Raw genomic sequence first — 22,614 nt, forward strand, 5'->3', positions numbered from 1 at the left:
ACCTCAAGCGAGGGAAGAGGTTTGGAAGCCATTGTAACCTCAACATATGCGTGAATTGAACCCATAATTTTGGCATCACGCTGCATTGACAGCTGAATGTCTAGCCAATGGTGCTAACCAGCTGCCCAAATGATTTGGAGACAGTAAGTCAGAGTCAATAGATGTGAAGTTACACACGCACAGCAAATCAGATAGCATCCGAGGATCAGAAAAGTCAACATTTTGTGCCAAAACCCTTCAGCAGGACTGAAATGGTAAGGTCCTAGGGAATGTTGCTGAACAAAGAGACCTTGGAGTGCAGGTTCATAGCTCATTGAAAGTGTGTCGCAGGTAAATAGGATAGTGAAGAAGGTGTTTGGTATGCTTTCCTTTATTGGTCAGAGTATTGAGTACAGGAGTTGGGAAGTCATGTTGCAGCTATACAGGACATTGGTTCAGCCATTATTGGAAAATTGTGTGCAATTCTGGTCTCCTTCCTATCAGAAAGATGTTGTGAAACTTGAAAAGGTTCAGAAAAATTTACAAGAATGTTGCCAGAGTTGGAGGACTTGAGCTATAGGGAGAGGCTGAACAGGCTGGGGCTGTTTTCCCTGGACCGTCGGAAGCTGAGGGGTGACCTTATAGAGGTTTACAAAAGTATGAGGGGCATGGATAGGATAAAGAGGCAAAGTCTTTTCCTTGGGGTGGGGGAGTCCAGAACTAGAGGGCATAGGTTTAGGGTGAGAGGGGAAAGATATAAAAGAGACCTATGGGCAAACTTTTTCATACAGAGGGTAGTATGTGCATGGAATAAGCTGCCAGAGGATGTGGTGGAGGCTGGTACAGTTGCAACATTTAAGAGGCATTTGAATGGGTATACGAATAGGAAGGGTTTGGAGGGATATGGGCCGGGTGCTGGCAGGTGGGACTTGATTGGGTTGGGATATCTGGTTTGCATGGACAGATTGGACCGAAGGGTAAAAAGTGAGGTCTGCAGATGCTGGAGATCACAGCTGCAAATGTGTTGCTGGTCAAAGCACAGCAGGCCAGGCAGCATCTCAGGAATAGAGAATTCGACGTTTCGAGCATAAGCCCTTCATCCTGATGAAGGGCTTATGCTCGAAACGTCGAATTCTCTATTCCTGAGATGCTGCCTGGCCTGCTGTGCTTTGACCAGCAACACATTTGCAGATTGGACCGAAGGGTCTGTTTCCATGCTGTACATCTCTATGACTCTATGAAATGTTGACTTTTCTGCTCCTCGGATGTTATCTGACTTGTTGTGCTCTCCCCAGATGGTTTATTACAATCACAGTGAAACACAGTGGATTTACCATGTCGTTGCATTGATGCCCAACAGAGGGAGTTATGTGGGAATTGTTACATTTCTGAGTAAGTCTATGCAAAGCAGGCAGTCACCAGGTAATAACATGCATAAATTATCTTAACTCTGGGCAATCGTGTAAAATTTGTTGATACTGAGTTAGCCATCCGTTAAAGCCATTCCCAATGTATATTTTCATTGAGGATCATTTTGCAGTTTTATACAATAATTCTCACTTATTGTATACAATAAGTCAGAATTATTGTATTCCCATAGTGTTGCCAACTCTGCAGAAGTCTCCAGCAAATAAAGATCAATCTCAAGATCAATAGTGTGTGCAACAGTTTCTTTTTTGGTCATTTTCTTTCAATGCCTCTCAGATATAGAAATATTAAAAACGGAGAATAAAGACTATTTGGTGGGCAGTCAAACATAACTGAGTCTTCTTGCTTTCTAATTGGTGTTGGAAGGCCTTGTATCAGGAGGATAGATTTGTTGTCTAACTAATGGTTAGAGTGAGGGGAGAAGGATATATCTGAAATACTCAAGAATAGATTTAATCATATTTGGCAACCCTACCTAACCAACTCCATGTTACTGAAATTGAAGAAATTACATCATCTTCAAACTTCATCCTAAAGTGCAACAAGAAGTTGTCTTTACATGGTTTCCTTAATGTAGTATATTGGCCAAAGATGCTTCACAGGTCTAATTGTTAGAAAATGTTAACACTGAGTTTCATAAGGAGGTATTAAGGGAAGAGACTTCTCATAAATGTTCATGGGATGTGAGTTTATCTGACTGGGCCAACGTTTATTGCCAATCTCAAATCACTCAGAAAGTAGTTAAGAATGAACCTGTCACAAGTAAGCCCAACACTTAAGGACAAACGATTTCCTTCCTTAAAGGAAGTTAATGAATCAAATGGGTTTTTAAAGCATTAGGTACATAGTCACCACTAGAGTAGCTTTCTTAAATTAAATTCAAATGTCACCATCTTCCATGGTGGGATTCAAACCCATGTCCCCCAGAACGTTAGTCTGGGGCTGCAAATATCTAGTTCAGTGACATTACCAAAATGTTTATACATAGAATCAAAACATAGAATCTCTAGAGTGCAGAAGGAGGCCATCCGGCCCACTGAGTCTGCACTGACCCATTGAAAGGCATCCCACACAGACTCAGTCCCACAGCCCTACATTTCCCATGGCTAATCCACATAGCCTGCACATCCCTGGACACTATGGGCAATTTAGCATGGTCAACCCACCTAACCTGCACATCTTTAGACTGTGGGACGAAACCGGAGCATCCAGAGGAAACCCACGTAGACACAGCGGAGAATGTCCAAACTCCACACAGTCACCTGAGGGTGGAATCGAACCCAGGTCCCTGGTGCTGTGAGGCAGCAGTGCGAAACATTGAGCCACCGCGCTCCCATCAAATCCCCACAAAAAGCAGGTTTTAAGAAAATTTTGAAGGAAGAGAAACTGAAAAGTGGAAAAGTTTAGAAAGGGAATTTCAGGTCTTAGAACTTGGTAGCTAAAAGTTCAGTGGCGATGGTGGAGCAATGAAAACAAGAGATGAAAGAGTCTTAGAATGTAAGGGTGCAGGTTTCTTGGCATTTGTGCAGCTGGAAGAGCTTACAGATAAAGAGAGGGTAAGGCCATAAAAGGATATTAAAATGAAGACAAGATTTTGAAAGTGAGATTCCAACGTTGATTCCAGCCAAGCTGAAGCATAGTCTGAATAACTGAAGCAGGTCAGCCATTGAAATGTGACAAAGTGAAGATGAAAAATCCAATGGATTTGAAACAATGCAACCGATTACTTTTAGGAATGAAATAAGACCACAATAAGGCTCCCAATAAGCAGCTATATTTTAAGTAAACAGTGACCTGACTCTGAGACATGTCTCTTGAATCCATTCTTTCTTTAAAGACAGTGCATCCTGTAAATCTGTCTGAATTTATTAGAAGACACCAAATTGATTCTTTTCCCTTGACATTAAACCAAGTAATGAGATTTGACTTATGAATTACTGTCACTTGTTTCAAAATTATGGCAGAGTTTAAATGACCTATAATATGTACTCGAATCTGGCCTATAATAAGGGCCACCCTATAAATGATCTCTTCGCACTAAAATAATCTGTCATGTTTTCAAATGAGCTTAGTTAGCATGGTCCACTTAAATTGATTGGCTCCTTGAGTCAATCAGAAAGCACTTTATCATCATCCACTTAGAGTGATTGGCTCAAACAATGTGTTCAAATTCGTGTACTTTCTAAAAACACTCCTATACACTCCTCTGCCACACACTAAATCTCGCTCAAACATCTACTTTATTCTTGTGACACATTGTGATCGATGCCATGGACTTTACTGGGCAACACACTGAGTGTGCTCACCTGAATAGGAGCTTTGGGGTTTTATTTATAGATCAATCACAGAACAGAGTTCAAATTTAGCAAACAGTTGGTGAAAGTTCTGTCTCCTGGGAGAGAGGGTTGTTGGTTCTGGAAACTTGAGCACAAAATCTGTGGAGTGCAGAATAGGAGGAGTGCTGCATTGTCAGAAGAGCTGTCTTTCAGATGAAACAAGAAATCAAGGTCTTTTCTGAGGGACTGACTCCTGGGATACAGTTCAACATGGTACCCTCTACCCTCTGATGTCTTGCTAAACATTCTATACTGTCATCAATTGACCCTTCTTCACTGTAGATACTGAAGCCCCAGTTTTAGCCTTTCCAACTAAAGAGAATGGAAGAGTTTTTGCTTGTTGGATTTTATGCTTCATTAATTTTGATGGAGAAGTAAAACAAGCTGCCGACTCATTACTGTACGTTTTACACTGTCGCACAACATCAACATCATGCCCAATGAATTCAAAGTTAGCAACACCAATATAGAAAATAGTGTGATTTATCAATCCACATCCATTTATATTGGCTGTCAAAGAAAACTGCCCGCAAAGAGATGGGGACCAGTCTGGTGTGGACTCCCCCAACATTAATTGGAACAAGTTAAAAATATCTCCACTCATCCAGCAGCAGTGATATCTTTGGCCAGGGTCAGTAGCCAATTGTATTGAGAAATTCTCATAGAGTGTGAGAAAGTAAAATGGCATCAATTATCTTTCACTTTTTATAGAATTTACAAAAGAACGAGAAAAATAATTTTGCCACACACATCAGAAGTTGAATATTATAAATCTTTTTATGAAAAATTAAATGATATGAAAAAAAGTATTGATTTTTCTCCTAATGGAAACAATACATAAAATTAGACAAATATAAAATTAGGCTTCCAGAGCTAAACAGCTCATTTAGATTTGGTATACTGTTATATTCTGAGTTACAATTTAACAATGAGTACCTTATGGGCAGTTTTCACAGATATAATGGTGCAAAAGGTGAAATTTTCATCTGTTCAGTGATTTCTGATTGATTACCTTCCATGACACTACAATGAGGCATGCTGGGAATGAAGCAAGCAACAACTGGCAACAACAACTGGATTTCCACATTGAACTGCACACATGCGAACTCTGGAGGTTACTGTCAGTTTAACAGTTGCAGTGGCTGTGAACACTGACAGTATTATTACAAATGAAAAATTGCTGCCATTTGAGGGTTTTCTTTTGTAACAGATATCTAAGTCGGTTAACGTTGTCTTGGTTACCTTCTCAGTGCAGAAATCCACACACTTATCCACAGACATGTTCAACAAGACGTTGCCTGCTGGCAGGGCAAGGGAAATATTCTCAGGCCTTTTAAAGCATCCTCGGAACACAGCACTCCCATCTGTAATCAGAAATCACAGGGAGAGGGGGAGAGAAATAGTGACTAAGATGTAGAATTCTCCACCACACTGTGCTGTACTCTCAGTATTGAATACACATTATCCCCTTTGCATTGTACAATTTGATGAATAGCCCTTACAGCAGAAACAGCATAAGTCATCTGCAAAATTAAAGAATGCTGCCAAGAGGGATGTCACACATGAAAGATGGGTCTCTGCAAGAGAAGTCAAAGAGTTGGGAGTTTTTCCAGTGAGCTCTGTGCATTACTCCGCCTCTGTACTTCAGCTTGAAGATTTAGCCAAGAGACCGTGATTAAGCTGAAAAGTGACAGTATTAACACAAAAATTGGCGTTTTACTCAATTTCAATATGGCAGAAAATTATGAATGTCAGCATTTTGTAATATGTATGCGAGTTTGCCAGTCATTTACAGGATATTGGAAATGGTATCTGACTGCACGGACAGGCTGCAGACGGTCCCCTTCTTAGCAAGACTGGTTCTCGGCTGGCTGCAAGCTTACGGAATACAGATAACTGAGGAAAAAGCCAGGCAGAAGAATCATGGAGTGACAATTTCTGCTTGCACTTCAGATTTTTTTTTAAAAATGTTGTCTTCACAAATATGCAAATCAGCACAAACTGTACAAAAGACACGAGGGGCGATGTTACTCATCCACTGACTTGGTGCTGATGGGGATGGGGGTTTCTTCAGAAACAGTAAGCAAAAGTTCCTGTTTGTCTTGGCTCACAAGACATGGTATAAAGTGACGTGGTCCACTGAGATTATGCAAAACCTGTCATCACTACCTAAACCTGGGAAACTCGCCTATTCACAGTTAAATTCAAGACATTTTTTTTTGTTATTCTTAAATGGGTAGTTGCTGGTAAGGCCGCTAGCTGTTTTCCATCCCTAACTGCTGTCATTTGAATATACCCCTCAGTCAATTCAAAGGCCAGTTGAGAGTCAGACTGGGGAAGGTAGATCATAGAATCCCTACAGTGTGGAAGCAGACCATTCAGCCATCATAGTGTCCACACGCACCCTCCGAACAGGATCCCACTTAGACCCACACCCTACCCTATCCCTGTTGCCCTGCATTTCCCATAGCCAATCCATCTAACCTGCACATCATTGGACTGTGGGCAGAAACTGGAGCATCCAGAGGAAACCCATGCAGACACAGGGAGAATATGCAAACTCCACATAGACAGGTACCTGAGGCTGGAATCAAACCTGGGACCCTGGTGCTGTGAGGTAGCAGTGCTAACCACTGAGCCACCCTGCCAGCTATTGATGAATGCACTTCCTAAATTAGTAAATCAGGTTTACATTTTTGCAACAATTGATGACAGTTGCCATGGTCACCATCACTGAGGCCAGTTTTACATTCAGCTTTAGTTCAAATTCTCCCAGTGCTCCACGCAGGATTTGAACCTGTGTTCCCAGCGAGTTAGCCTGGGACGCTGGGTCACTATGGCATTCTATCCTTGCCTTTTTGACACACTTAAAATGCCAGGTCAGAGATCAGGTTAAGTCGCCCCCCTCCCCCACCTCCCCCCACCTTGTCTAGCCGCAGTAGGACTCAGAGGTCTGTGAGTTAGTGCCACATTGTCAATGCATTTGGAGTGTTTGCATGTTTAACCAGCCCCCTCCCCAATGTGTGTCCAAGCCCATCCATTCAACCAGGTTTGAGCTCAGCTCCTCCTCCGACCGGTTTCACAGATAAACGGTTTGAAATGTTGTCTTTTCATCGTTGCTACAGCCCACTCACAGGATGGCAAGCTGTTAAATATATACTTCCAGTGAACGCTATTTCATCTGTGGACACAAGAAAAGACATACACACAACAAACTGTAATCCTCCTGCACTAATGATCCTTTAACGCTCCTCACACAGTTAATGAGCCACTTAACCCAGATAAATGACAAGAGGTTCCGCAACTCAGCAATGGATATTACTGCTGCAAAATACTTGCTATTCCCAAATCCTACAAGCTTTTGTAAACAAGGATGATGGCTAAGTCACTGGATGCGAGCCCGAACTTTCAGCTACGTTGTGACTCAAAATTAACATCCTGCATTTTTGTAGCACCTGGAATGCAATATAACTTCCAGTGAAGTGGCAAGTGGCGACTGGGGCAATATGGCAGTCCTTACAGCATCTCCAAACACTGCAGGGAACTAGTCCACCCACCAAGCCATTAACGGAGTTTTGGAAGCAGCTTCCAACTTGGTTGGCCAGCCCAAAGCTCCAAGTAGACCTTTCTCTCTGTGACCTCCACAACTCATCACGTGGAGTTGTGACAGCCCTTGCTCCCAAATTCGCCACTGTCACTTCCAGCCAACAATGCACCTCATTCACTCCCTCGTGTCCCAGATCATGATTCCGGGCCAAGGTATTTGGATCTGCACGTGTCTAGAAATTACAGCTGGATAATGGCATATCTATGGTATTGGTGCTGTGATTATAGGAAATTTAGAAGTGTAAAGATATTACATGCAGCATGTGGTCATTTTCTGGGATTGTGTACTCTCAAAGAGACCCCTGCACAAACAGATAACCAATAACTTAGCTCCTGTTGCCCCTTACCCCACTCTCCCATGAATATTAATGTCATATTAAGTTGGGATTAATGTGGATTTCACCAGTTTCCTCATTTCCCCTTCCCCCACCTTATCCCAGTCCCAAGCCTCCAACTTGGCACCACCCTCATGACCTGTCCATCATCTATCCCATCTATCCACTCCACCCTCCTCTCCAACCTATCACCTTCTCCCCCACCTTTATCTACCTATCGCATTCCCAGCTACCTTCCCCCCAGCCACACCCCCCTCCCGTTTATCTCTCAGCCCCTGGCCCACAAGCCTCATTCCTGATGAAGGGCTTATACCCGAAACATCGATTCTCCTGCTCCTCGGATGCTGCCTGACCTGCTGTGCTTTTCCAGCACCATATTCTCGACTTTGATCTCCAGCATCTGCAGTCCTCACTTTCTCCTCCGTGCAAATAATCTCATCACATCACCATTTCAACCATTTCAGAACAGCACTGGAGGGCTAAGTATTCAATCTGCTCGAGGGTAGCAATTGGTTTAGGTGTTCCTGAAAATCTCAAACCTCCAACACAAAAAGGAAATGAAAGATTTGCATTTATGAGCCCCTTCCAAACTCAGCACATTCCAACATCAACAGAACAGCCGAGGAAATGCACCTGAAGGATTATCATTGCTGTAGCCCCCACTCAGTAAAATGATAATGGCTCAAATCAGCTGTTTCTGTGACATTCATTGAAGAACAACTGTTATCCAGGATATCAGGGGTTACTTTTACATTATTCCTGCAAGGCCAATGTTTGATTAGATTAGACTTACAGTGTGGAAACAGGCCCTACGACCCAACAGGTCCACACCGACCCGCCGAAGCACAATCCATCCATACCCCTACATTTACCCCTTACCTAACACTACGGGCAATTTAGCATGGCCAATTCACCTGACCCGCACATCTTTGGACTATGGGAGGAAACCGGAGCACCCAGAGGAAACCCACGCAGACACGGGGAGAACGTGCAAACTCCACACAGTCAGTCACCTGAGTCGGGAATTGAACCCAGGTCTCAGGCGCTGTGAGGCAGCAGTGCTAACCACTGTGCCACCATGCCGCCCACACCGTTTGCTGTCCATCCCTAATTGTACTTGAACTATTGGGCAATTTCAGAAGACCGTTAACGGACAACCACATTGCTGTTGAGTCTGTTAGGCCAGACCAGGTTAAGAATGGAAGATTTCCTTCCCTGAAGGTGAACCATCTCACTTGATTGGCACCACATCCACAAACATCCACTCCCTCATTCACTGACACTCAGTACATATCACTGCTACGATCCACAAGACGCATTGTAGAAATTCACCATAGACCTTCAGACAGCACCACCCATCAGTTGACCACTTCCATCTAGAAGGACACGGGCAGTTGATACATGGGAACACCACCACCTGCAAATTCCCCTCCAAGCCACTCACCACCCTGACTTGGAAAGATGTCACCATTCCTTCACTGTTGAAATCCTGGAATTCCCTCCCTAATGGCATCATGAGTCAACCTATAGCATGTGCACTGCAGCGGTTCAAGAAGGCAGCTCTCAAGGGGCAATGAGGGACAGGGAGTAAATGTCGGTCCAGCCAATGAAACCCATGCCCCATCAGTGAATAATATAGTGGACATTAGAGAACCAGGTGGAGTTTCTAAGAACTGATGATAGTTTCACGATCACTAATACTAAGATCAGTTTTTTGATTTACTTTACTGAATGATTAATTGAATTTACGTTCCGAATGCTACCCTTGTTCGTCCTCAAAACAGTGCTTTCCTTTACAGGTTCGCCTGAGATGGCAAATGGGGAGATCATGCCTGATAGACGAGCCCTCAGTTCCAAATCCAGAGCTGGTGTCCAAACACAGAATGTGCACCATGTAGGCCACTTTGAAACAGTCTTCCTGATAAGATAGAAAAAGCATTGGAGAGGTGTTGTCACTGTTTGATGTGGTAAAAAACGATTTCGCTGCACTTTGGATGCTGCCTGAACTGCTGTGCGCTTCCAGCACCACCAGTCCAGAAACTGTTTGATGTGTGCAACTATTACCATTGGGAATAAAAATAGATATTTTTACTATCTCAAGACTTCAGGAGTGGTTTCCAATCATTATTGAAATGTTTTCCCTACTCCTGTGGGTCATTCTATAATAATATTCAGTAAATTAATTGAAGAAGCTGATCATGTCATTCTGGTGACTGAATGAATAAATGCTAATACAGGCCTCAGAGGAGAAACAAATTACTGAAAATGATGCATTAAATAACAATCATTACAACCTACTTTAACTAAGGTATTCAAAATTAAATTACATTTCAGTTAGACAATGTCATGCAAACAAATTAACATGTGCAACATTTCACAAGAAGAATAATTTGAGGCCAGCATTGGTTGATGGAATTCTTGGAGACGTGTGTGGTAGCTCAGCGGGGGTGGGGGTGGGGGTGGGAGTGTCAAAAGATTTTGATTGTATTAGATTTTACTTTGTAACTTCTGCCTTTTATATCAGCTGTGGCTCAGTGGGTAGAGCTCTCGCCTCAGCATCAGTGAGGTGTGGCTCCCATTCGTGAACACGTAGACACTCAGGACTGTACTAAGGGATTGCTGCACTATTAGGAGGGTGCTACCCTTTTGGATATAATATTAAACCCTCTCCAGTGCACATAGTCGATTCCACGATATTATATCAAAGGAAGGCAGGAGAATGTTCTCCTTGGCATAGAGATGGACAGCATGTAAATATATCCTTCCATCCAACTTATCCATGCTGATCAGTATCCTAAATTAATCTAGCCCCATTTATCAGCATTTGGCCCATATTCCTCTAAACCCTTCCTATTCATAGATGCCTTTTAAATGTTGTAATTGTACCAGCCTCCACTATTTGCCCTGGCAATTGATTGCATACATGCATCTCCCTCTGTGCGGAAAAGTTGTCCCTTTTAAATCTTTCCCCTCTCACCTTATACCTAGCCCCTCTAGTTTTGGACTCACTTACCCTGGGGGAACAATCTTCACTCTTCACCTTATCCATGCCCCTCTCGATTTTATAAACTGCTCTAAGGTCCATGACCAATATTCATTCTTTCAACAACCTTGCTATATCAAACCTGCTCCCACAGTTTGGAGATTACAACAATGCCTACATTTCAAAAGGTTCTGCTCTCCCTGCCACAGGTAGGATATTACGAAATTGGAGAGGGTTCACAAAAAGATTTGCAAGGATGTTACCAGGTTATAAGGAGAGCTGAATAAGCTGGGGCGTTTTCACTGGAGCTTAGGAGGCTGAGGGGTGACCTTATAGAGGTTTATAAAATCATGAGGGGCATGAATAGGGTAAATAGCAAAGGTCTTTTCCCTTGGGTAGGGAAGTTCAAATTTAGAGGGCATGTTTTTAAGGTGAGATGACAAAGATTTGAAAGGAACCTGAGGGGCAACATTTTCACATAGAGGATGGTTCATCTGTGGAATGAACTGACAGAGGAAGTGGAGATTAGAGTGGTGTTGGAAATGCACAGCAGGTCAGGAAGCATCCGAGGAGCAGGAAAATTGATGAAACGTTGATTTTCCTGCTCCTCGGATACTACCTGACCTGCTGTGCTTTTCCAGCACCACTCTAATCTTGACTCTAATCTCCAGCATCTGCAGTCCTCACTTTCGCCTGCCAGAGGAAGTGGTAGATGCAGGTACAGTTAGAACATTTAAAATACATTTGAACAGGTACCTGAATAGGAAAGGTTTAAAGAGATATGGACCTATGGAGGCAGATGGGACTAGTTTCGTTTGTGAAACTTGATCGATATGAACAATTTGGGCTGTACGGTCTGTTTCCTTGCTAGATGACTCTGATTCTTTGACTCGATGGTACTTCGTTGGCTGCTAAAGGGCTTTTAAATATTCTGAGATGGTGAAGGTGCTACATAAATGCAAGTCTCTGTTTTAGGTCTGTTTCTTGCACCTTAGTTCTGCAAGATGAAAAAACTTCAGATTTACAAACACATTGTCAGGGTTGAAGGATCTGAGCGAGAGGGAGAGGCTGAACAGGCTGGGGCTGCTTTCCCTGGAGCATCGGAGGCTGAGGGGCGACCTTATAGAGGCTTATAAAATCATGGAGGGCATGGATAGAGTGAATCGATGAGGTTTTGTCCCTGGGGTAGGGGAGTCCAAACTAGAGGGCACAAGTTTAGGTTGAGAGGGATATAAAGATATAAATGTGAAGTAAAGGGCAACTTTTTCGCGCAGAGGGTGGTACGTGTATGGAATGAGCTGCCAGAAGGAGTGGTTCACCTATCTCCACCTCACCACACTGCCCCCGCTAGCCCAATTTATCTGCAGGTCCCCTTGCACCCACCCCCCCGTCCTGAAGAAGGGCTACACATCTGAAACGCCGACGTTTCCATCTTCTGAAGCTGCCTGGCTTGCTGTGTTCTTCCAGCCTCCTGTCTGTATTCCTTGGATTCTAGCATCTGCGGTTTATATGTCTCTAACACAGGAAGTGGTGAAGGCTGGTACAATTACAACATTTAAAAGGTATCTGGATACCATTTAAAAGGTAGGAAGGGTTTAGAAGGATATGGGCCAAGCGCTGGCAAATGGGACTAGATTAATTTAGGATATCTGGTCAGCATGGAGGAGTTGGACAGAAGCATCTGTATCCATGCTATACATCTCCAGGGACTCTATAACTCCTTTTAGTGGTATTTAAGTTATGCAATGCAATTTAACAGTTTTCTTTGTCTCAACTACATTTTTAGTTAAAAAAAGGGATAATAAATGCTGGCCTTGCTAACATGTCCCATGAACAAATAAAAATGCATGAACAGAAAGTATATGGTCACCAATGTGACTAGGATGCTTTCACCTTGGAAAGGCAAGAGGAAGATTTCACAACATCAGCTGAGCTGACACCACTGTAAATACTTAGAGAGTGCTGCATCATTAGAATGCCCATTATCCTTTTGATAAACCATGACCAGGTACATACTGAGTGATTGTTTTTCCTGGCTGAACAATGTAGAACCAGGGGGCACAGTCTAAGAATAAGGTCATTTAGGAGTGAGAGGAAGAAGAGAAATAGTTGCTAAACATTGGAATTCTCTAACCCTGAGTGTTGTGGATACTCAGTGGTTCAATATTTAAGGTTGAGATCGATGGATTCTAGGGTTCTAAGTGAAGCAATGGAAATGGCAATTTGGAAGGAAAGAAAGGGTCTTTAAAATTGTTCAGCTATTACATGGAACATAGAGCTCGGCAGCACAGGAACAGACCTTTAGCCCCATGATGTTGTGCCAAACATGACTTCAAATTAAACTAATCCCTTCTGATTGCCCTTGGTCCTTATCCCTCCATTTCTCACATATTCATGTGCTTATCTAAAAGTCCCTTAAACGCCCCTATCATATTGGCCTCCACCACCATCCCTGGCAGCATTTCTGACTCCTACTACTCTCTGTGTAAAAAACTTGCCCCTCACATCTCGTTTGAACTATCCCCATCGCCCCTTAAATGCATGCCCCCTAGTCTTAAACATTTCATCTCTGGGAAAAAGATACTGACCATCAACCCTACCTATGCATCTCATAATTATACAGACTTCTATCAAGTCTTCCCTCAGTCTCTGTTGCTCCAGAGAAAACAACCCAACTTTTTCTAGCCTCTCCTTATAGCTCACACCCTCTAATCCAGGCAGCATCCTGGTAAAGCTATGACCTTATTGAATGGTAAAGCTGGTCTGAGGAGGATACAGCTTGCTTTTACTCCTTGTATTCTCCCACTGTGATCAATCCTCACTTGATCAACTCCATGGAATACACCAAGCACTGCATTTCAACCAATGCACTGCAGATAAAGCCCTTGGAAATGGCTAAGTAGCTGTGAATCTTTTAATCCAGAATGCCAATGTGCAAGTTTCCAATGTAAGAAATATCTAAATGTTTGCAGCATCCTTCATGACCACTGGGTAGATCAAGGTGCTTTCCAGTCAGCAAGTGTTACTCAATATTTCAGGCAGGAAAGGGGACAGCTGGTTTTGTACACACAAATAGCCACCTATTAATAATCAGATATTGTGCTTTTGGGATGCTGACTGTGGGATAAATATTGGCCAGGACACTTACTGCTATTCTTCAAAATAGTGCCCTGAGATCTTTAACATGGGTCCATGCAATGGCCTCATTTTGATATCTCTTCCAAAAGGTAGCACTGCTAACTGTGCAGCACCCCCTCAGCATGGCAGTGGATGGTCAGCCTCGACTATTGCACTCAAACCCGTGAGTGAGACTTGAAACTAAAATCTTTTGACTCCAAGGTGGGCAAATGACACAAATAAAAGTACAATACTGCGCATCCTGGAAATACGAAATGAAAACAGAAAATGCTGGAGAAACTCAGCAGGTCTGGCCGCTGCTTTGGAGAGAGAAAGAGAGTCTGATGACTTCTTCTGAAGCACTTTCTGTTTTTATCACAATATAGGCAGGGTGACTCCTGGTAATTAACACTGAACAGTTGCAATGTTGTCGCTGAAGCTTTGACTGGGCATGTAGTTCTTTCAACTTTGATAGTCTCCAGGATTAACGTGCTCATACTTGAAGAAAATAGCAAGCTAATTAGTCTGGAGTCAACCGCCCCTTGTGAAAAATGCAATTAAACCAGCTTTAATTAGCCTTCCGATGGAATCAACAAAGATGAGCAGCACACTGCGCAATAAATGCATTGTTAATTTACCACCAATTCTAATTACAGCAAAGTCACTGACATGACCTATAAACAACTCTGGAGAAATTACTGTTGAAACCACTTTCTAACCATGGGGACCATTCTGGTGGAAAGTTGAGACATAACAAGGGATTGCTGATGTTTGATGAGTTGTTTCCATAATGGAACGGCTCTTCAATGAATAAAAGTAATTGGTGTCAAAGAAAAACTTAATAGACAGAGACCATCCAATGTTCCAATCCTCAGATGAGCTCTGTACCATAATGTGATTCATACAGCAAAAACATCTTAGTCACAGTAATCATTCAGTACATAGCTAGTTGCTTTTGTAGCTTCTGGAAAGATTGCTAACAGTCTATTTGCACTACAGCAACATCTTACATTCATAGTGCCTCTAATGTGGGAAAATATTTCAAGATCCTTCACAAGTTGTTTTGCTGAGTCAGGGGTTTTAAGAACCAGCGTCAAGGAACAGTGAGGGGAGGAGGCTCAGGGAGCAAACTCTCAAAGCTTAGGCAGCTGGAAGCTTGGCCAGCAACAGCAGAGTGAGGAAAAGTCAGGATGAGTGAGAATTCAAGAGTGCAAAGACCTTGGAGGGCTGTGGGTTGGCGGAGGTTACAGAGATAGGAGGTGCAAGACTAAGGGAGCAGCGTGATACATTGGAGATGTTGTTGAGCTGGGAGCTGTGGAAGGGTGGGGGACTAGGACTTGGCTCAAGTGACAATAAAGGCAGATAAACATGTCAAGGATTTGGGGTAATCAATTGATATTACCACAAATGGTTCCAGGAGAACTCCATGTTTAACAAGAAACAAAAGAAGTAATGATTTTCAAATAATTCCTCCTCCAAAATGTCTATGTGTGGAAGAATACATGATAACATGTCTGTCTCTGACTTCCATCTTGAGGATTCTTGTCCAGCTTGTGTGATGTGTGTGTTAAACAGGAAGCAGTATATTATGGTGTGAGTTGTATCATTAATGAGGTGGTTAACAAGAAACCCTTTAATTGATAACTCATTGTCACCTAGTCTGAAACTCATCACTCAGCAAACATATATTTTTTCCTTCCTTTGCAGCTTTCTGTCTTACTTTAATCTACTTACCTGCTATGGAGTGATCGAGCCAGTGCAAGGGGACAGTGACAGAGTGTTGGAGAACAAGAGGATGAGCCCAGTGAGGAGGATAGTGAGGCCAGTGAGGAGGGAGAGAGAGCCTAGTGAGGAGGGAGAGTGAGCCCAGTGAGGAGGAGAGTGAGCTCAGTGAGGAGGAGAGTGAGCCCAGTGAGGAGGAGAGTGAGCTCAGTGTGGAGGGAGAGTTGAGCCCAGTGAGGAGGGAGAGTGAGCCCAGTGAGGAGGATAGTGAGCTCAGTGAGGAGGAGAGTGAGCCCAGTGTGGAGGGAGAGTTGAGCCCAGTGAGGAGGGAGAGTGAGCCCAGTGAGGAGGAGAGTGAGCTCAGTGAGGAGGAGAGTGAGCCCAGTGTGGAGGGAGAGTTGAGCCCAGTGAGGAGGGAGAGTGAGCCCAGTGAGGAGGAGAGTGAGCCCAGTGTGGGGAGGGGAGTGAGGCCAGTGTGAGGAGGAGAGTGAGCTCAGCGTGGGGAGGGGAGTAAGGCCAGTGTGGGGAGGAGAGTGATTCCAGGGTGAGGAGGGGAGTGAACCCAGTGAGGAGGAGACTGAACCCAGTGAGGAGGGAGTGTGAGCCCAGTGAGGAGGGAGAGTGAGCCCAGTGAGGAGGGAGAGTGAGCCCAGTGAGGAGGGAGAGTGAGCTCAGTGAGGAGGGGAGTGAGCCAGTGTGGAGGAGATTGATTCTGGATTAGTGGTGCTGGAAGAGCACGGCAGCTCAGGCAGCATCCAAAGTCTGCCTGAACTGCTGTGCTCTTCCAGCACCACTAATCCAGAATCTGGTTTCCACCATCTGCAGTCATTGTTTTTACCTGGAGGAGATTGAGCCCAGTGAGGAGGAGATGGAACCCTTGTGGGAGTATAGGCTCAACATGGCTAAGCATTTAAGAAGGACTATCATATTGAACTTCTAACTTTATATTTTTACTTTTATACTTGCTACTTTATTCTCAAGAGGATTTACAATTGAACTTTTAACCATATTTCTTTATTGTTCTCATTTGTACCTGAGATTTTGTACCCAGGTACCTTCGTAGCTAAGATGACAATGGGAATGGCGACATTATACACTTTTCACTGTATCCCTGTACTTGTGTACACATGGCAATAAAATCTAATTTCCCTGAATAAATGTACTGTTGCAATGAACACAGCACGCTCAAACTGCACAAAGCAGCGATTACCAATATGATAGCCTGATGGAAGCTGAGAATAATGGGCAGAAAGAGAACCTCAGGTATCCAATGAACTGAAAATGTTTCAATCTAAAACTTCACCGGCAAAAAGGGTACCAGTGGCTGGACACCTTTCATGGCTCAAAAGATTCACAGCAGCAATTAGTGTGGACAGAAATAGTGTGAAAGGGTATGGGGGAGAAGGTGGGAGATTGGCATGAGTTAGTCATGCTCGTTTGAAGAGATGGTGCAGGGCCGAATGGCCTCCTTCCGCACTCTAACAATTCTGTGAAATAATTCGAAAGGGCTTTGCCTAAAGTGGATTTTTCTCTGACAGAGTTTGGGAGTGAAGAGGAATCACCAGAGTAAAGTATACAGGGGGCAGTCAGGTAAGAGGCAGCCCTGGGCCCACTGTGGAGTACATCCAACTGTTGACTCACTCACCAAGATGGATGGAATATTGACCTGGCCCTGCCCAACTGGGGTGCCATCAGATGGTATTGAAGGCAACAGCTTACAATCAGAAAGCACAAAGGGACTGTCTGACCACATTTCAGGATTCAGAGTGAGATAGAGTGGAGAGGTTGGGAGCATCTGCCTTGGAGATGAGCAGGTTGAGGGGAGATTTGATAGGGATGAGCAAGATCATAAAGCGACTGGACAGAGAACTGAGGGAGAAACTGTTCCCATTCAGGGAGGGAGCAAAGATTAGAGGTCATAGATTTAAGGCAAATAACCAACGAGGCAATGGTGACAAGAGGAGGAAGCGTTTCATGCAGTGAGTGCTCAGGATCCACATTGGGGAGACAGGACATCTTCTTGTGGATCATTTCAGAGAACATGTCTGGGACACCCGCACCCACCAACTCCACCACCCTGTGGCTGAACACTTCAACTCCCCCTCCCACTCTGTCAAGAACATGTAGGTCCTGGGCCGCCTCCACCATTAAACTGTTACCACCCAACACCTTGGGGAGGAACACCTCATATTCCTCCTTGGGACCTTGCAACCACACGGGATAAATGTGGATTTCAACAGCTTCCTCATTTCCCCTCCTCCCAAGTTATCCCAGTCCCAAGCCTCCAACTCTGCACCATCCTCCTGACCTGTCCATCACTCCCCCCTCTGACCTATCTCCTTCTCCCTCACCTTCATCCACCTATCGCTTTCCCAGCTACCTTGCCCTCCAATCCCAACCCCTTCCCATTTATCTCAGCCTCGGCCCACAAACCTCATCCCTGATGAAGGCCTTATGCCCGAAATGTTGATTCTCCTGCTCCTCGGATGCTGCCTGACCTGCTGTGGCCTGATCAGCACCACACTCTCAACTCCGATCTCCAGCATCTGCAGTCCTTATTTTCTCCCTTCCAGAATGCACTGACTGACAATGGCAGATTCAATCACAGAGAACCCAGGAATTATTCAAAAAAGGGAAGGAGTGTTGGGCAAAATGGTTGGGGACGTGCTAGGCAGAAGGGACACAAGATGTATCACCCTTTAAGACAGCCAGCGCACAACTGATGGACTGAATGGCCTGCTACGATGCTGTAATCATTTTGTGATTCAAGTTGAGGCAGAACAAGGGACACTTGGAGAAAGCCAGAAGCTTTATTGCCATGAGCTGAACACATTCAGGGCAACACAGTGGCTCAGTGGTTAACACTGCTGCCTCACAGAGCCAGGGACCTGGGTTCAATTCCTGCCTCAGGCGACTGGCTGTGTTGAGTTTGCACATTCTTTCCATGTTTATGTAGGTTTCCTTCCATAGTCCCAAGGCTTATAGGTTAGGTGAATTGACCATGCTAAATTGCCTGTAATGTTTGGTGCATTAGTCAGGGTAAGTGTATGGAAATGGATCTGGGTGGGTTACTCCTTGGAGAGTCGATGTGGACTTGTTGGGCCAATTGGCCTGTTTTCACAGTGTAGGGAATCTAAACTAATCTAAAGAAAAGTAAGTCTCTGTGTTTATAAAGAGTAAAGGGCAAACAGAAGGTTGTGATGCTAATAAAATCTGGAGGGGACACGCTTGAGATACACATGAGAGTGATCATTCAGGAAGTTAGAAAAACACCTTTTAAGTGGGCTGTGACCAGAGTTTAGAATTCTCTGCAATGGACTGCTGGGGGAGCAGGGTCCATGGGCTGTTTCAGAGGAGAGTTAGTTGCTTAAAGGGTAAAGGAATATGAAAATAAAGTGAGGTAAGATTAAGGGTTATCCTTAAGGTTAGGGTTAGCTCGCCCATGAGTGGGAAAGCAGCAGCTCAGATTTGATAGGCTGAATAGCCTGTTGGGTTGATTGGCCGGGTGGCCGGTTTGCTAACACAAAATGACACCAACAGCATCAATTCCTCCACAAGGAGGACTCTCCTTCTCAACCTCTCCCCGAGCCTGAGGCCTAGTGACTCCTAGTTTAACTCACCACTAGTTGACTTTCTTTCTCTCCAGTTATCCAGGACTATGGTGACTTTCTTTGATAATCCATTTACAATAATTTTGGTCACCCTACTATGTATAGAAAGGATATCATTAAACTAGAAAGAAAATGCAGAAATGATTTATTAGGATACTACCTGGACTGGAGGGTTTGAGTTATAGGGAGAGGCTGGATTGCCTCAGACATTTTTTCTCCTGGAGTTTGGAAGATGAGGATGAGCTTATAGAGGTCTATAAAACCACAAGAGGCAGAGATAAGGTAGGTAGCCAACAGCTTATTCCCATTGTAGTGGAGTCTAAAACTAGAGGGCACAGGTTTAAGGTGATAGGGGAGAAACACAAAAGGGTCCAGAGGAGCAATTTTTTCACAGCAAGGGTGGTGAGTGTCAGGAAGGGGCTGCGAGACCTAGAAGTGGAAGAGAGTACAATCTCAACATTTCGACAGGCACATGAATGGAGTAGCTCTGGAGGGATATGGACCAACCACAGACAAATAGGACTAGTTTAATTGTGGAAAACTGGGTGACATAGGCAAGTTAGGCCAAAGTGCCTGTTTCTGTGCTGCAGACCTCTACGTTGATCAGCCTTTGGGAACTGAGATGAATTAGTCAGGTAAATGCATTCAAATGACTTATGATGCCAAGAAGTGACTGAATGGTGGTCTTTAAAATTATGAAGGCATTTGATTGGGGAAATAATGGAGGAGTTCCATTCTTAGATGAGAGCCAATGAGGGGCCAAAATTAAAATGAGGACAGCCATGAATAGACCCATTTGGGAATGAAGGAGGAATGTGTTTGCGGAGATGGTGGTGAGAATGGAGAACTCTCTACCACATGAAGTGGTTGAGACGAATAACACAGATGTACTTCAGAGGGAGCTGGATGAACACAGAGAGAAAGGAGTAGAAGAATATTGAGTACAGGAGTTGGGAGGTCATGTTACGGCTGTACAGGACTTTGGTTAGGCCACTTTTGAAAAATTGTGTGCAATTCTGGTCTCCTTCCTATCAGAAACATGTTGTGAAACTTGAAAGGGTTCAAAAAAGATTTACAAAGATGTTGCTAGGGTTGGAGGATTTGAGCTATAGGGAGAGGTTGAATAGGCTGGGGCTGTTTTCCCTGGAGCATCGGAGGCTGAGGGTTCACCTTATAGAGGTTTATAAAATCATGAGGGGCATGGATAAGACAAATAGATAAAGCCTTTTCTCTGGGGCGGGGGAGCCCAGAACTAGAAAGTATAGGTTTAGGGTAAGAGGAAAAAGATATAAAAGAGACCTAAGGAGCAACTTTTTCATGCAGAGGGTGGTACGTGTATGGAATAACATGCCAGAGGAAGTGGTGGAGGCTGGTACAATTGCAAGATTTAAAAGGCATCTGGATGGGTATATGAATAGGAAGGGTTTGGAGGGATATGGACCGGGTGCTGGCAGGTGGGACTAGATTGGGTTGGGATATTTTGTCGGCATGGACAGGTTGGACAGAAGGGTCTGTTTCCATGCTGTATGTCTCTATGCCTCTATGACTTTTAATATACTGATGGGATTATCTGAAGAGGGCAGAGGCTTGTGTGGAGCACGAACACCAGCACAGACCAGTTAGGCTGAATGGTAACTTCTGTGCTGTAAGTACCATTATAGGGAAGCATCAAACTGATGTGATAAAGTATGAGGACATAAGCCACATATTGTTTTAATTACATTCACAAGCAGGTTCTGAAGATGCTTTTGCTCCATTCATCAAGCACTGGGCTTAATAATGGATAGAAAATGGATAATACATCAAATTTTTAGCATTTTTATTCATCATTGACTGCACAGAAATGGAAAATAGGAGAGATATCATTAGCTGCTAATGGCCTTTTCACTTGAGTACAAGGATCGTGGAATGTGCAATTAGGGACTGCACATCTAAATCCTTACTGGCAGGAGCTTATGAGCTAATGGACAATAATAGACAAGCACTGAAGTTCTGATCCATCCAGTTTACTTCACATGTGATATTTTCTCAGATGACCACTGTAGTACCTTGTGGTTATGTCTCTATCAGCACATGACACTAGGTAAGGGTTGTTTCATGTAGTTTGCTGCTGCTAAATTTCCTTTGCCTTTGTTTTGTTATAGCCCTAGCTAGTGATTAGTGGTAAATGGTGCACCACCACAGAAGAGGCACTGTTCTTAGATAAGAAAAGGGTTTATTACATGATAGCAATAAATATATCTAGAATTGGAGCCAATGCAACCCCAATATTAACCACTTCTGAGCCACTATCTTACAAAACACCAAACAATTGTGTTACCTTGTATGAAAAGAAGGTAAAGTCCCAATCTCACGTTAAGGAGGCATTGGTTTAACCTGAGGATCACCACAGGTGAGTGGAGAGGATGTGAAGGAGAGTCTTTTGCTGTAACCTCAGCCCGTGCAGGAATGGAACCCACGCTGTTGCTGTCAATAACCAACATCCAACCAATGGAGGTAACTGACCCCCACCCTGCCTTTACATCATTAAACCACCATGTACACAGTCTCCATTTCAAGGGTGCAGTTGGGAGAGGCATAAATCATTACATACAGACTCTCCATTCCCACCAATGTAGCTGGCTGGCTGAATTCACATCAGGTGGGTGATGCTGATCTGAAGCTTGGTGCTCTTTGAAACACACCGACACTTATTTCGGACTTTGAGCATCAAAGGGTGCTCCCAAGAACCTCAAAAAATGAGAGGTGACACTGAAAAATGTCATGTAGGTCAGACAAAGTAACCAAATACATGCCTGCAAAAAGCCATTCTGTACGGCAGCAGTTTGAAAGCAGAGAAGGACCAAAACGAGGGGGTTTATGAAGCCACCCAAAGCAGTCAATCAAATCCAGATGGAAGGCACTCATGTTAATAGCAAGTGACTGTGAGGGCAGATATGTAGGGGGTCAGAGGGTGAGGGTACAGGCACAAGATTGGAGGAGATGACAGTCGGTTCTGTCACAACGTGAATTGAAGAGCACTGTTATTTGTATCACGTGAACGCTCCTTACCTGTATTGGTTATAATACAATTCCGGTCCCATTGGTTTAAGTGGTGCGGCTATTACACGATCTTCTTATAACATGGGATCGCACGGGAATAGAACAGTCGCATTAGTAGGGAGTGTCAAGGCCATAGAATGATTTATAAGGAAGGTTCACTCTCAGTGTTGGCATGGTGATGGAAGTCACTAAGGCCAAGTCCAACAGGAGGCAGTAAGGAGGTGAGGGCAGGGTGGTAACAGATGGCACAGCTTTGGACAAGTTGGAGCTGATGCAGGGATCAGCTTCAGTGCTCAATAATTTGGAAACCGGAGATTTGGCTGCCAGAAGTAGCAAAATCGAGGATGGGATCAGGTGCTTTGTAACTCAATCTCTGGATCCACTGTTCGAATTCTGTGAACTGTCTGGTTTAACTGACGTTAACAGCTGGGGTAGGGAATGGAATTGGGACAAAG

At 44.0% G+C, this 22,614-nt stretch overlaps 1 protein-coding gene across 1 annotated transcript in view; it reads right to left on the minus strand.

The window, feature by feature from the left end:
- wscd2 (WSC domain containing 2) overlaps positions 1–22,614 on the minus strand; it is a 307,700-nt gene that overhangs the window by 95,561 nt on the left and 189,525 nt on the right. The window contains exon 4 of the mRNA XM_060843467.1: positions 4,986–5,107. Coding sequence (XP_060699450.1) covers positions 4,986–5,107 — 122 coding nt within the window. The remainder of the gene's footprint in view (positions 1–4,985; positions 5,108–22,614) is intronic.

The sequence above is a fragment of the Hemiscyllium ocellatum genome, chromosome 24 (genome assembly GCF_020745735.1).
Source record: "Hemiscyllium ocellatum isolate sHemOce1 chromosome 24, sHemOce1.pat.X.cur, whole genome shotgun sequence".
In the NCBI taxonomy this organism is placed as follows: Eukaryota; Metazoa; Chordata; class Chondrichthyes; order Orectolobiformes; family Hemiscylliidae; genus Hemiscyllium; species Hemiscyllium ocellatum.